The sequence below is a fragment of the Ammospiza caudacuta genome, chromosome 5 (genome assembly GCF_027887145.1).
Source record: "Ammospiza caudacuta isolate bAmmCau1 chromosome 5, bAmmCau1.pri, whole genome shotgun sequence".
Classification (NCBI taxonomy): Eukaryota; Metazoa; Chordata; class Aves; order Passeriformes; family Passerellidae; genus Ammospiza; species Ammospiza caudacuta.
Window position 1 is genome coordinate 45,806,651 of NC_080597.1, and position 14,364 is coordinate 45,821,014.

A 14,364-nucleotide genomic window follows, 5' to 3' on the forward strand; every position below is an offset into this window, starting at 1 on the left:
ATAAAGAAAGAAAAAGTGGAATTCTGGGAGATATAATTGATTTCATGGATTAAATTTATTGTTCAGAGCCCATTCCTCCATCCTCAATACACTGACACCACAAATCCCATGTCTACTCAGTATTCAGTCTTGCCAGGTTCCTTTTGATGATATCCTTTTCTAGCAAGGTGCTTGGTACACAATTTTAATTCCAGGTGATTTGTGATAGCTGATTGCCAAGCCAATCTCTTGAGTCACTTTGTTCTCATGGTCTTTCTAATGTATTCAGTGCATTGAAAAATTTTCTTTGTAAGAGCCTTAAAAATGATAATATTGTGCATAACTTGACATGTCATTAAGCATCAGAACATCTTCCACCATAGTCTTAAAGTCCAGCATTAAGCTCAGAAACCTGGGCAACTCCAAGAGTTCAATGACTTTCATAGGGAACAATGAACAGTAGGTAACTTTTGTCTCTTACTTGTCTTCTGCTTCTTTTTTAAAATGGAATTGAAAACAGCAGCATCAGTAAGGAGACTGGTCAGATAAACTAAGCATTGATTAGTTCCTGATGTGGTAAAACTACACTTTCTCTGCTAGTGCAGTATTTTAGTCATGTTTGCAGCGTTTCAAACTGAACAAGTCTTGATCAGCTGATTTAAATGCTTTGGGATTATGATTTTGTCATGTGTGTTGTATGTTTTGTCCTCCCCCCCAGACACTTTTCCCCCATTTTTGAATATATGCTTCTACTTTTCCTAATGTCAAGAATTTTCAGACTGGAAGCTTATTGCATCTATATTTGATCTGCAATTGCCAAAGGTTAAGCACTACAGGGGATGAGTGGTTAAACTGCTCACAAGTGCCTTGCAGCTAATTGCTCCTTCATCTCTGCTCTCTATGTGTTTTGCAAAATAATTTTATCCACAATTAGTGTTTATTTACAAGACATGCAAACAAATGGTGGTACTGTGCATACAGATAGGCTGCAGAGTGTAGCATTTAGCACTGTAAGGAAACTTCCCATTTCTGAAAACAGTTTGTGATGAGATTGTCATGTAGAAAGTGGAAAATGTGTTTGGGCTTGACTGTTCTGAGATTGCTGATAGTAACCCCACAGTATTTTGGATAACACAAACTTCTGATTAAGGTTATAAAAACTTGTTGGTGGAATAGCTTTATTCTATATAGTTTATTTCAGCCGCATCACTGATCAAAGGAAGGAAGCCGTGGTTCAAGTCTCAGGATATCTTTGGCTGTTAAAAGCTTGTACTGAGCTCTTAGTGCTGGGTTTTGCATGCCTGCAGTTCTTAGTGCAAATCATCTGTTTTCTACAGGGCTGGTGGGACAGATGGTTTGAGGTAGGCTTCTAGGGGCAGGGGGTTATGTTGTGCAGTACCAGCGGGATGTGTTTAGTATGCATCACTGTATCACTGTGGTATAAGCAAGCTTGACTTGCCTGTCGGAGACAAAGCCTTTCCCTTGTATTTCTGTCACAGCATTTCTAATACATGCTGTTTGAACAGACTGCCTTTAGCAGTAACAGCTTTGTAGATTTATAGCAGGTATTTTGTTTGTGCAAAGACTTGGTACCTGACAGAATGCACACACTTAGCCAGCAGATTCATTATTTAGAGCAGAGATGCTGACAGGTAGAAAAGGAAATGGGGGTCTTGTGTTTCAACTGGGAGGCAAATGTGTTATCAACTTCATCCATAAAGTAGTCTCTTTTTTAAAGAAGTGTGGTATGCCTAGGGGTGAAATATGCTTATGGCACCATTGGTTCTTATTCACATAGTTCTGCAGAAGATGCTCATTGTGTCATGTGTATGTGTACAGAAATAAAAGGTATGCCTGTGTGTATGGTTGTATCTCTGGAAGGCAGTCAGGTGTTTTAATTCTGTCAGTAATTGCAGAGTCAGCGCTGGACTCTGGTTCCATACCTCTCAAGTCCCATTGCAAGATACAGATGGGGCCTTCTGTGCTTTGCTAATCTGGTCACTGTTTTCTTTTTTTGTTTAGGGTAATAAATGCAGGGAAGAGCACGCACAATGAGGATCAAGCCAGCTGTGAAGTCCTCTTTGTCAAGAAGAAAGCTGGAGGCAGTAATTCTACACCAAACAAGAACTCTTCAACAAAACGGAGGTCATCTCTGCCCAATGGAGAAGGTCTCCAGCTGAAAGACAATTCAGTAAGCAAACTTCTGTATCTTGTCAGTAGAGACATACAAAATAATATAAAAGAGTGTAAGAATCTGGCATTGAAAGGTGCTTTCTGAATATTTAATATATTTTCAGTTACCTCTTACTGATTATCTCTACCTAAATGCAGAACATTTCACTATATTTTTCTTAGCTCCACTACTTGACTTTTTGTCTTGAAAAATGCTCCTTGCATCTAAGATATTTTAGTTTAAAGATGGGCAAGGAGATGCTCCCGGATTTTTGTTTTTGTTTCATTTCTGAAATATAATGTTGAGAAATTTGAAGATGAGGAAAGGGCTGGAGCACATCTTCTATGAAGACAGGCTGTGAGTTGGAGTTGGGGCTGTTTGGCCTGAAGAAGGGAGGCCTCCAGAGAGTCCCTAGACTGGCCATCCAGGACCTAAAGGGAATTGGAGAGGGGCTTTCACAAGGACCTGTAGTGACAGGAGAAGGAGTAAGGACTTCAAACTAATAGAGGGTTTAGATTATATATTATATATATTAGGCAGAAATTTTTCACTGTGGGGATAGTGAGGCACTGGAATAGGTTGCCCAGAGACATTTGGCCAGGTTGGATAAGACTTTGAGCATTCTGGTCTAGTGGAAGGTGTTCCTGCCCATGGCAGAGGGGTTGGAACCAGATCATCTTTCATCCTAAACCATTCTATGTTTCTGTAATTTACACAGATGCCCATGGTGCCACAAAAACACAGGTCAACCTCCATCTGCTCTTTCTAAGTTTCTGTACTGTCGTGTAGGCACATTTGTGCTACATGGAGCTCTTTGGACACTGCACTGGCAGCTTTTTCCACTGTGCTTACACAGGGGTCAGATAAAGAACTGTATGAAGGGCTGTTAAAATGTGTCTTATATCTAAGCCATTAAACCACATCTTCAGTCAATGTTGGAAAGATACTGCATTCTCTAATTTAATCAACTACTAAAGCAGGATACTCTTCTAGTTTATGCAGGTAGGGTAAGGTCATCCAGCACATAGAATTCAGTGGTTTTTGCAGACTATAGCTTCCCTCATTTGTGTGAAGTGTGGTGTAGGTCATACACTTGTCTACTGGCAATTGTCTGCTATTTTTCATCTGTCTTGTTTCCTGACTGGCTAATTACTTCACCTGCTCTTTAAGCATGAGCTCAGCCTCCAGCAGTGATTGATAGTGTGTGTTCAATTCCAACATTTCACCATGTAATACTAAATGGCCTGTATTAATGTTTTAGTCAGACAATGTGGATAGGCTGTATTCCTGCTGCTGGAGAACACAGGTTGTCCCTAAGTGATAAGTAGTTTTTCAATGGACTGTAAGTAGCCTTGTTTTTGTTTTTTTTTTTTGGTAGTTTGGAGGTTTTTTTGTTTTGGTTTTGCGGCTTGGTTCGTTTATATGTTTAGGGTTTTTTTGTTAGTTGGTGTGTGTGTGTGTCTATTTTAAATCAGGTGGTGATTAGCAGTCTGCTTTAGTCACTCTCTCAGAATTCCACGGCTTGGTACACCTGATGGCTGCAGGGTTCATTGGGGTCCTGAGAAACAAGCATTCCTCTTGTACTGTGTCCCTCCCAACCTCTTGCTCCTCCAGTTCTGTTTCATACTTCATTATTGCTGCAACATTTTCAAACTGACAGATCCTGAGGGTTTGCAAATTGCCCCGTTCTTTCCTCTTTTAAAAATCTTTCTTTAAATAAGTGTTTCAATTCCTGTGTGCTGATATTCCTCATTGTATTCAGACAGTCATGATTTCTTTTTTCAAGTACATTTTTTGCAAACTCCTGGATAAAGAATTGTGCCCAGAACTTGCTGGGACTTGGAGTTCTACGTACAGTCATGCGAAGCAAAACAGAATTTGTTTTAATTAGCTGCGTATTTAAAAGTCTTTCCTAGAAAGTCCATGCAACTGCCTGCTCTTGGTTTAGGAAGGTGCTTGGTTTCAGGAGTGTATTTAACTTTTGTATGCATTAATTATGTTTAGTGAAGCAAGCATTTTGCCCCAGTACTTGTTTGTGTACAGAAATAACAAGAAGACAGTGTCCTTGGTCCAGGTGATGGTTTGTTTGACACTAAGGGTATTGCTGTGCCATGCGCACAGGCACACTGCAGAGACCCCTGTGTGCACACCAGCCTGGCTACACACATCTTGATACTGTGCAGAGATACGAGGTTTGGTCTCATACCACATTAAAGTTCCAGACCCACCATGTGAGATGCATGGTCAGGGGCCTCTGCACCTGGGATGTGGGTGAATGTAACTGTGCTGAGTTTGCCTGGTTTTGCATATTTTAGGGGCTTGCATGGGACATAAAAATGTTCATAGCATTGTTTCACAAAGCTTGACTAACTTCAGTATCAAAACTTCTCAAGAGCAAAAGCCATGACAAATCACCTTCTTCAGAAGGAACTTTTTTTCCAGACATTACATAGTTAATAAGATTGCATTAAAGATACAGGGTTCTAAAATAGTTTTGTTATTGGAAAGGCATCTTAACTAACCTTGTTGTTATCCATTGTTACAGTTGATGTACTGTTGTGGCAATGTAATGGTAGGGTCAATAAACTTTATGTTTTTAAAAGCTGTTCTTTTTATCCATTTGATATTTCATGATGTTGGTAAATATCTCCTCAGTAAATATCTACTTACACAGAGTTTATGAGAAGTATCTTATGGAATGTTCTGATTTTTCTTTCTCTTTTCACTATTTCCTAGTTCAAGTCTGTATCTTTCATCTTGATTTTGGAAGAAAAAGCCACTCCCTTTCAAGTTTCTTGAGAGAAACACTTTTATTTCAAATCTTCTGTTCTTGATTCCATTTCTGACATATTTTAACAAGATGGGAACATAACATCTAAATTCAGGAGCCAGCTGATCTATATAATAGATTGTACTGTTTTCTAGTTACTTCTTATCTTATTATTTATATGTTCTCTTCTTATCTACGGATTCACTTCTGTTTTCTACATGGCACTGATATAGGTGCTGTCACACTCATTATTTAGTTGTGGAAAACCTATTCTACCATGTCATTAGACCACAGCTTATGTATTTAAATTTGTAATATATTTTCCCAAAAGAGGCAGCATATTCCTGGAGAAAGTTTTCTACTAGAGGGCAGTCTTACACTAGCACATAGTAGGATTTTTTCCTTGCTACATCTTTTGTTGGTTGAATATATCTAAAAACAGGGAGGAAAAAAGCACATTGCTATGTTGTGTCTTTTTTTCTTATATATTTTTTTATACTGTGAGGTATAATACCCCTCACATAGCACTGTTGGCAAATGTTTTTTAAGGAGTAAATGAGGTTGATGTTAAATGTGATAACCGTACAACTTAATTTGTATGAATAAGATGTAGAAATACTGGCTTTAAACACTACAGTGAATGACAGAATATCATCCCAGGAAATATTTATTAAGAAAGCCAGAGACTAAATAGTGTAAATGCCTCATGAGGAAATCCCACTGTAACACACCATCTGAAATTCTCTCTATGTCGTAAAGCACCTTGCAGAAATACTGACAGAAAAAGGAATGAGGGAAGGAGTTCATTGAAAGGATTTTTTTAAAGTGTGGAGCACAAGAGAAATAGGCACTGAAATGTAAACTTTATGTAACAATGTCCTTTTCATCATCCTCAGATTTTTATTTTCCACAGACTGTCTGAGAATGGCACATGCCATTTTTGTTTTCTCCTGCATTTTGGGAAGTTTGTGAAACATCAGCTACATCTGTGTGATTGTTCTTTAATGCTAACCTCATCGATCCAGCCCTGTGCTTTGGCAAAGCAGCATAAGGGAGTTGGAGATCCATGTGTTGTCCACAAAACTTGAATGCCACTACCATGGTCTTGACTCTCCACACAGATTTCCAGGCGTGGAAAGGAGGAGGTAGGCCAGAAATGCAGAAATGGAGAAGTAAACATTTCTTTTACCCAAACACACAAACAAATTCTGGGAAGTCTATTAAATAGCATAAACATGGTTTTCTTGAAAGGGTGAGTAATAAAATGAGCAGAGCAGTGAAAGGAAAGACTCTTTAAATTCAACCCTAAGTTAATTCTCTCCCCTTCCCCCCATGCCACTCCATTGCTGCTTGATTAATTGTATCTCCTGTCTGTCCCCATTCAAGAACATTCCTGTTAAATTGCACATCTTTTTCATTTGTACTATTTTTAAATGCCTTTAACTACAGAGTACCTTCATGATGATTGCTGAAAACCATCAGCAAGCGAAGTGGAAATCATGTGCCAGGATATTGTCATAGTGATAATCAGGCTGCAGGACTTAATGTGATGCATTATTGATTGTCACTGTAATGTGAGGATACATAATTAATAATTCTGTAGTCTTCTTTGCCACAAGTCTGGGATATTGTAAGTTTTGTGTAGCATAAGGCTGGTAGCCTACCACAGGCAGCTGAACATATTGGTAACATGAGGAGGCTTTGCTCTGAGGATTGGAATGGCAATTGCTGGCCCAGTTCAGATTTTATGAGAACTCAAGTTGTTCTCTTAAGTGCTTTGTGACTGTAGCTCATATCTGGAATAACAATAGTCAGGGTAGGTTGTAGTTTCCAGAATAAATCTTTAGTGGCAACATGATTTATTTGCCTGTTTGGAATTAGCTCCATAACAACAATCTGAAGATTTGCAATGTAAGACTGCTGTCTAGTTTACCTGAAAAGCATGTCCCAAAATGATCACTAGCTATTGCTAAGGTTTTTTCCTTTTTCTTTTTTCCTTCATATCATTGAGCTCAATTATGTATGTATATATATGCAGTTTCTCTCATGATTTCTCATCCATTGCTTGACCCAAAACTTTGCATGTCTTAATTATCTTTTACAATTGCAAAACCCAGGAGACTGCTGAACCTTCCTGAAAGCTAGGTCAGCAGTTGAGGGGCCTGAAGCTTATTAAATTTCCTAGTACATTCTGTACTAGGAAATTAATTGTGAGGTTGGTGCAGTGAAGGATTTGGTTTCTCTTCTTGTTTCTGGTAGTTATTCAGCCTGTTTGTTAGGTCAGGATCTTTTGAATGAAAATCTAAAATACATCACTGTGGTGACTGACTACACTCTTATTTGAGGATTCTGTCCAGATAAAAGAAGAAATGAAGACTGGTGTTTGAAACAGACTACTTCTGACAGAATACTGCCAGTGCTAGTAAAAAAAAGATGTCTTGTTCTCTGAGTTTGCAGAATGTCAGTTCTTTTGGGGAAGAATTTCAAGCTCCCAGATGTAAAAGAGAGCAAAGAGCAATGCATATGCACACCAAAACAGGTAATTGCTTGGTGTCTGCAGAGGTCAGCTCAGTTGTGTGAGGAAAAGCAAGGACCTTTCTGTGCATTTTGCCTCATCTGCGTGCCCTGACTACTGGCCCTTGTTTGTTCACTGAGTCACTGCCTTAACTGCATCATATTTTTAATTCTTATTGAATTGGTGTGGTTTTGGGAATTAATTTCTTTCAAATAGAGGAGCTGTTTTTATTCTCATGGTGGGGGGAAAGAGTTTGTTTTTTCTTCCTTTTTTAGACAGCTAACATATTATCTGTGGTTTTCCTCTTTGCTAGTTCAAAAGTAAATGAAGCTTTGTAGGAATACACAGCAGTTTTTCAAGACTAATATTTAGGTTACAGTAATGCCTGCAGATCCCAGCTGAAGTTAGGCCCTAGAGCATCTCACACAGAATGTCTGTATGAGAGCAGCATTGTGGTTGTCATCTCCCCTGAGTGCTCAGAATACAGACTTTGCAGTTATCTAGGGTGCTTCTGCTGTTGCTAGGGAGAAATAAATCTACTTTGGAATGAGATGAGCATAGTCTAAAAATGTAGGGGTTTTTCTGCCTGCCCAACATAAGGGCAATTTAGAGAACTGTCTTGGAGGTGTGCAAGACAGTGTGTAGATGTCTGAGCTTAGCTGAACTGGTAGCAACGTCCTCTTTGTTCAAGAATTGCTACTCCAAAAAGGGCAAGATCAGTGGACCACCATAACTGATGTGGACGTGACAGGGTGACGTGTCAGTGAAAGTCTGAGATACTCAAGTCTGTGTGAACTTCTCTGCCCAAAGTTGTGCTTCCCATTGGCTTAGAGGAAATGAATGGTAACATTTCGTTTTCCCTTTTTGTCAGGGGCTATTTTCATCTGTTTCACAGCATCCCATTCTCATCTTTAACCCCCAAACTCACATGAGGCTTGATCAGTGTAGGACATATCCAGAGTTGAGATCTTAGTAATGAGAATAAATTCTTTTAATAACTGTTGCCTTTATCTTCTGAAAAGCTGTAACACAGACTTTGCTGGGGGGTTTGCTTTGGAGAACTCATGAAAATTGAGTGCAGATCAAACTTGTTCTTAATTGTAAGTTTCTGTTCCAGTTTGGAGGCATGGGGAGAACAATGACAAAATATTTGCTTCCTTTTGGTGGAAAATAAAATATTTCAATCTCAGTCAGAGTTGAAATGCCTTGGAGATTTCCCCCCCTACAAAGAGGGCACATTTCCAAAGGAGTAGCACCTTTAAAGGACATGAGGACAAAAACTGTGGAAGCATTATCCATGGTGCATCATAACATGCATTTTGGCCAGGAAGACAAACTCTTAAGAGAAGAATGGGAGCAGAAGTGGTTTGATATACAAATCCCAGGAGGCGCAATGTAGTTATTTTGAATAAATGGTTTCAGTTTTCAGCTGAAATACTTTCACTTTGGAAAATTTGTTTCTGTTGGCAAAATACTTTGCATTTTACATTAATAGTAATCTATTTTTACAAGCAAGTTTAAAATTGCTAATCCTGTTAGCCATTAAAAATTACATAGAATTTTAAAGCAAATTGTTGTGAACTTGGATGGATTCTGAGCCCAGAGCAAGGTAGTACAACTGCCAGTCCTGCCTTCAGGTAGGAAGTTTCACAACTGTTTTTTTGATGAATTTGCCAGGCTGGGTAAGTGTGGGGGGAGAGGGGAGTGGTGTCTGGCTAAGAAACCATGTTCAGAAATGTGGACATATGTTGGTTTTTCCACCATTCTAGGATGTATCCTGTGTTATCCTTACTGTGCTAAGTAAACAGTACTTGAGGACAATACCCCCTTATGACAGCATTTCAGTAATGAAGAGTGCATGAGGGACTGATGAATTCCTCCTCTTGGAGGAGCTCTCTGCTGTGTAGATGACTATGATCTTGATGCTTTGGTTAAGAATATATTTGAACTTTACCTCATCAGCAATACTGTGTGCAAAAAAAAAAAACACCTCGACTTTAATGTGATTTTTCTTATCATGGCACCTTAGTGGAGTGGCTGAAACAGCAGAAAGTAAAAGGAGCTGCAGTTCACAGCCCTGTCCATAAATTTGAAATAGGCAGTGCTTTGGACAGGAGGAGCTGGGTTGCAGGTGCTGATCTGTAGTGTAAGGGAGCAGTGTTCAGATGAACAAAACAAGTCACATCTCTTATCCTAAATTAGAGCACATGTAATTTTGAGGTTCTTTGATTGCAGTGAGATCTAGGTTATGCTTTCTTATTACAAGGTATTTTACAACAGTATAGCCTCATTCCTGTCCCTTGCAAAATTGTTTCTTTCTAAATCTGTATTAGTCCACCCACATCCGACTTGCAAGGCAGCCCCACTATCAGCTGTTTCTGCATAGCTGGGAGAAGGTGCAGGATTAAAATAAATGGAGGGGAAAGAAAGTCAGGAAAGACTTTCCCCATGCTGCTGCCAAATATGCTGTCATGCAAAGGTGGGTATCATTTAAGGCAATCTTAAATGATTACCTAAGGATTGGTAGGTGAATTTCTCTCCACACAAAAAGTTGAGTTTATCAAGAGTATGGCTCCTTGGTATTTTCCAGCCATTTTGGAGCTTGTGATGCCCAAGGCTACTCTGCCTCCTGCCCTGGGTTAATGCCCTAAGTGATAGGGTACTCCATCATTTCCAGTACTATATAGGAAACTTTTTAGAGGACTGTTAAGAACCAGGCAGTGAACATAGAGGCTAGATCAGATGAAGTGCAGCTGATCCCTCTTGGGTCTGTCATCCTCGAGGACCCCTGTGCTGGTGCTGTTTCCTGGGCTGGCACAGGCAGGAAAAGCCTGAGTTGTCCCACCTGCCAGCATGGATGGACCTTATCTACCAGCTGTGGAAGTGGAGTTCACATTTGTTGATGGGCATCAAACTGAGGTCCTTTGTTTCATGCCTAGCAAGTATCAGGTGCTGTCTTGTGTAGAATTTTGATCTTTCATAGTGGCAGGTCTAGCATATATACAAATGCTGTTCTTCTACAGTCTATGATGGCTGTAAGGTAAGAAAGATTGTAAGTTCAATTTTTTTCTTGGGCTTTTTTTTTTTACGAGGTTAAGGAAAAGAAAAAACATGCTGGGGAAGTGTGGTAAAAATAAGCATCTCTTCTTTCAACCAGAGTTGTACTGACACTGTGGGTATTTCTGTGTTTCAGAAAGAATGTTACCTCTGGGAAAGCTATCTGTGTTTCACCTGCTGCCTCTGTGCCACCAGTCACAGAGGCAGCAGGTGACTAACACTGAGCATCTCTTTTCCTTTCCTTTCTCCCCCTCTTGCTTCTCCAGGACACAGATGGGATCAACCTGTACTACTGGTCCTTGTTTGATGGACATGCTGGCTCAGGGGCAGCTGTGGTCGCTTCCAAACTGCTGCAGCACCACATCCTGGAACAGCTGCAGGAGATTGTGGACATCCTGAGGAACACAGCTGTCCTCCCACCCACCTGCCTGGGAGAGGAGCCTGACAACCCATCCAGCAACAGCAGGACACTGACACGGGCAGCCTCCCTGCGCGGCGGTGTGGGAGCCCCGGGCTCGCCCAGCACGCCCCCAACACGCTTCTTCACGGAGAAGAAGATCCCACATGAGTGCCTGGTCATTGGGGCCATAGAAAGTGCATTTAAGGAAATGGTATGTATGTCTCAGGGCTCTGAAGTCCTTGTTGTTTACATTGAATCACATCACCCGGAGATCATGAAGATTAGGTTTTTTTTTTCTTTTTCTTTCATTGCTTTAACAACATCTGAGTGTGAACAGAACTGTTTAAGCACTCAACAGCCTACCAGGTACACACACCCCTGTGAGGCTGGAGCTGCATCTTAACTCCCAGGTAGCACTGTGACAATGAATTTGAATTTTCAATATATAATACTCTTCTTTATAATTTTCTTCTCCCCCTCCTTTTGTAAGATAAAGATCAATATTGCCTTACAGTGCAGATTTCAGCACTGGCAGTTTTCAGACTGAGTATGTGGGCATGCACTTGATAAAGCCTCATTGCCCTACCAGAGCAGCAGCAAAGGCTGCTTGGTCTAATGACCCAGAGTTCACATTGGTGTTGGAGAAGTGTCTGTGGAGTAGTGTCTGCAGCTCTTCACTGAGGCAAATTTTGTGCGTGAGTGGGGCATGAAGTTCATTCCTACCACCTTCCTGACTTGTGTACAACCTGAACAACTGTCAGGAAATCATGGCCCTATGGGAACAGAATATCCATCTATTTCCCTATGGAAGCTGTTTTTTCCTCTTCTATAGTTGATGTAGTTCCTCCACAACTTCCCCCCCCTCATTTCTCCACATTACTGAAAGTCATTCTTGTCAGGCAGAGCAAAAATTTGGCCTGCCAGTAAGTACATGTGGATCAGGCTTTGGGAGGTCTGATAGTGTTGTGGTTTTTTTTAATTTTGTTGCTGTAGTTTTCAGAAAAGCCTCTTATTTGAAAAAAAGGACTGTGAACTATTCAGTGTTTCCCAGTGGTTTTATTTGTTGTCTGAAAAGAAATATCTGATCATTGTTTTTCTTGATGTATGTGAATTTCATCCAGTACATGCATTTAATTAGAGACTACAGTTGTTGTTACAAGTAGTACTTCACTTTGAGTTCTGAAAAACAATTATCTTTTGCTGGATTGTTCTTTCTCCCCAAGGAAGTGCAGGCAAGCAGACCCACCAGCTGGGTTTGGACTTGCAGGTGGGTAGGTCCAGGAGCAGCATTCACAGCCATGGGTTAGGCGTACTTCAGTGGGGGTTGTGTGGGCAGGTTGTGCACTGTGGGTAGTGGGCTCAATTTCTGCTAGATGAAAAGAAAGAGGGTGCATGAAAATCTGTCAGTTTAGCACACCTTTTCAGAAAGGGAGGACAAGATTGGTCCCTTCTTTGTTGAGAAATGAGGGAGAAGATGACCGTGCCCATCCACTGCACCCTAGTGGGTTCAGAGCATGCTTTAGAGGAACACCAATTTCATGCTTCAGTTTGTGTAATTCTGAGGCCAGAAGAGTGCCAGCCTCTGAGAGCATGGCGGGATTCTCTTCTGTTTAAACTGTTTCCAAGTGCAGGCAAGATGAGAAGTGGAGTTTTGTGGGACTGGGCAGTGAAAGTAACAGAGTGTAGAAGGGCTGTTCTCTACCTCTCTTAGGAGAGCAGCCTGTGCATTTCCCATTGCTGCCTTCCTGAACGTGTCTGAGTGAACAGGGCTGTTATTGCACTGCTTTATTTTGACTTCACATCTCTGGTAGGTGTTCACAGAGAAGACCATCTCAGCTTATGTTCAGAGATCTGGTTGTGAGGGCTTTTGTGGGTAGAGTATGACAAATGCAGAAACACTGGATAACTCACTACAGTTATGGTGTTCAGGTATTCATTGCATAGCTCAGGCTAATCTGTTCTCTCTGTTTCTAAACAGAACATTTTCCTCACTGCATCTTTGATCACATGCTACATATCAAGTATCTTAATTCCCACATGCTTTATATTAGAGGGCTGAAGTTCGTCATTGTCTTTGATAAACAAATGACTACTCCAATGCAATGTAATTTCAGCATTAAGTTTTACAGGAAATCTTATAAAAATGGCCAGCTTAAGGAAAGCGGTAGATAATTAAATTGTATCTACTTTAAGCTCTGAGGGGAATTTTGGACTTATACTTGGTTTAGGCAAAAGAGTGTTTTCTTTCATCTGTGTAAGGGAGCAATTCATAAAATCAGCATTTCTGTGTCTCATCTGTGCTTGCAGTGCTTGATCTTTCTCCTGTCTCTATTTAACTTCCTGCTAGCTTATACTCCTTCTAGTCTTTGCATGAAGACTTTGGGCCTCTTCCACAGCACATTGTTTAATCAGCCCTTGTTTGTACTGGAACGTGATAGATGTTGTTGAGTTAGGTCAGGGCAGTCAAGATGTGCAGTGTGTACAAGGGTTTTGTGCCAGCAGAGTGTACCAGTGTAGCTGGCACTTGAGGAAAGCTCATGTTTCCTGGACACGTTGGCAGACTTCTTGGTGATTTTTCCTGAATCATCAATTGCTGTAAAGGATTCTTGTGAACAGAGTGAAAGTAACAAGTAGATAAGATACTGTTTTTTAAAGAGTCCGACCTGACAGGTTTATCTAATGATGACTTATCCTCTTTTCCTGGGAGCATTTTTTTTCCCTATTTCCATTATTTTTTTCCCCAACTTGCTTTTGAATTCTAGTTAAGGTTTCCCTGTTTTTTCCTCAAGTCTCAATTAAATGTGATTCATGGCTTTCAAAAGGCTTTTAAAAATTATTTTTCCTTTATTGGACATGGGGTTTTTTTGAAAGTTCTTGTCTAACAGCTACATGCAGTAAAACACTCTGGAAAGCTGACACAGATCATCATTGCCTAACTTAGACATTTAGCAATTAAATTTGCTCCATTTTGAAGTACATCTAAATGATGTTTTCTGTGTTGAAACTGGAATTCGGAAGTTTGTGCTGTGTTTTCAGATAATTTAATGCTCTGTCTAAAAAACAGCAAATGTCAGTAGTTGTCAGTATCACAATTGTTCCAGTTAAAAGGAAATAAATAAGCTCAAGTTCTGAAGGTGCCATAAGTCAAATCCTCTAATTTTCATCTGTTGAGTTTTAAGATGTGCATTTATAGATTCAGTTCAAAGGAGCCAGGAGTGCAGTTCCATACTGGATAGAAACATCAAATTATTGTCCTTTCCCTGTATTTAACCTTGTATACATGTATGATGCTGTATGTATTTGCAAGAAAGGTTAAGAGGAGAGAGCACCTTTTCTACTCTGAACCCTATTTAACTTTAAATGGGAAGAAATGGTACAGAATTAGTCTGTATGATTTATTGGGAGGTATACATCTGCATTCATTGTATCATGATTTTCTTTTTTTATTGAGGTTTTTTTTTTTTTACTTA

At 40.1% G+C, this 14,364-nt stretch overlaps 1 protein-coding gene across 1 annotated transcript in view; it reads left to right on the plus strand.

Annotated features, from left to right (window-relative positions):
* Positions 1-14,364, plus strand: part of PPM1H (protein phosphatase, Mg2+/Mn2+ dependent 1H) — a 129,635-nt gene that overhangs the window by 54,460 nt on the left and 60,811 nt on the right. Inside the window, exons 2-3 of the mRNA XM_058804808.1 lie at positions 2,002-2,170; positions 10,761-11,105. Of these exons, the coding sequence (XP_058660791.1) occupies positions 2,002-2,170; positions 10,761-11,105 (514 nt within the window). The remainder of the gene's footprint in view (positions 1-2,001; positions 2,171-10,760; positions 11,106-14,364) is intronic.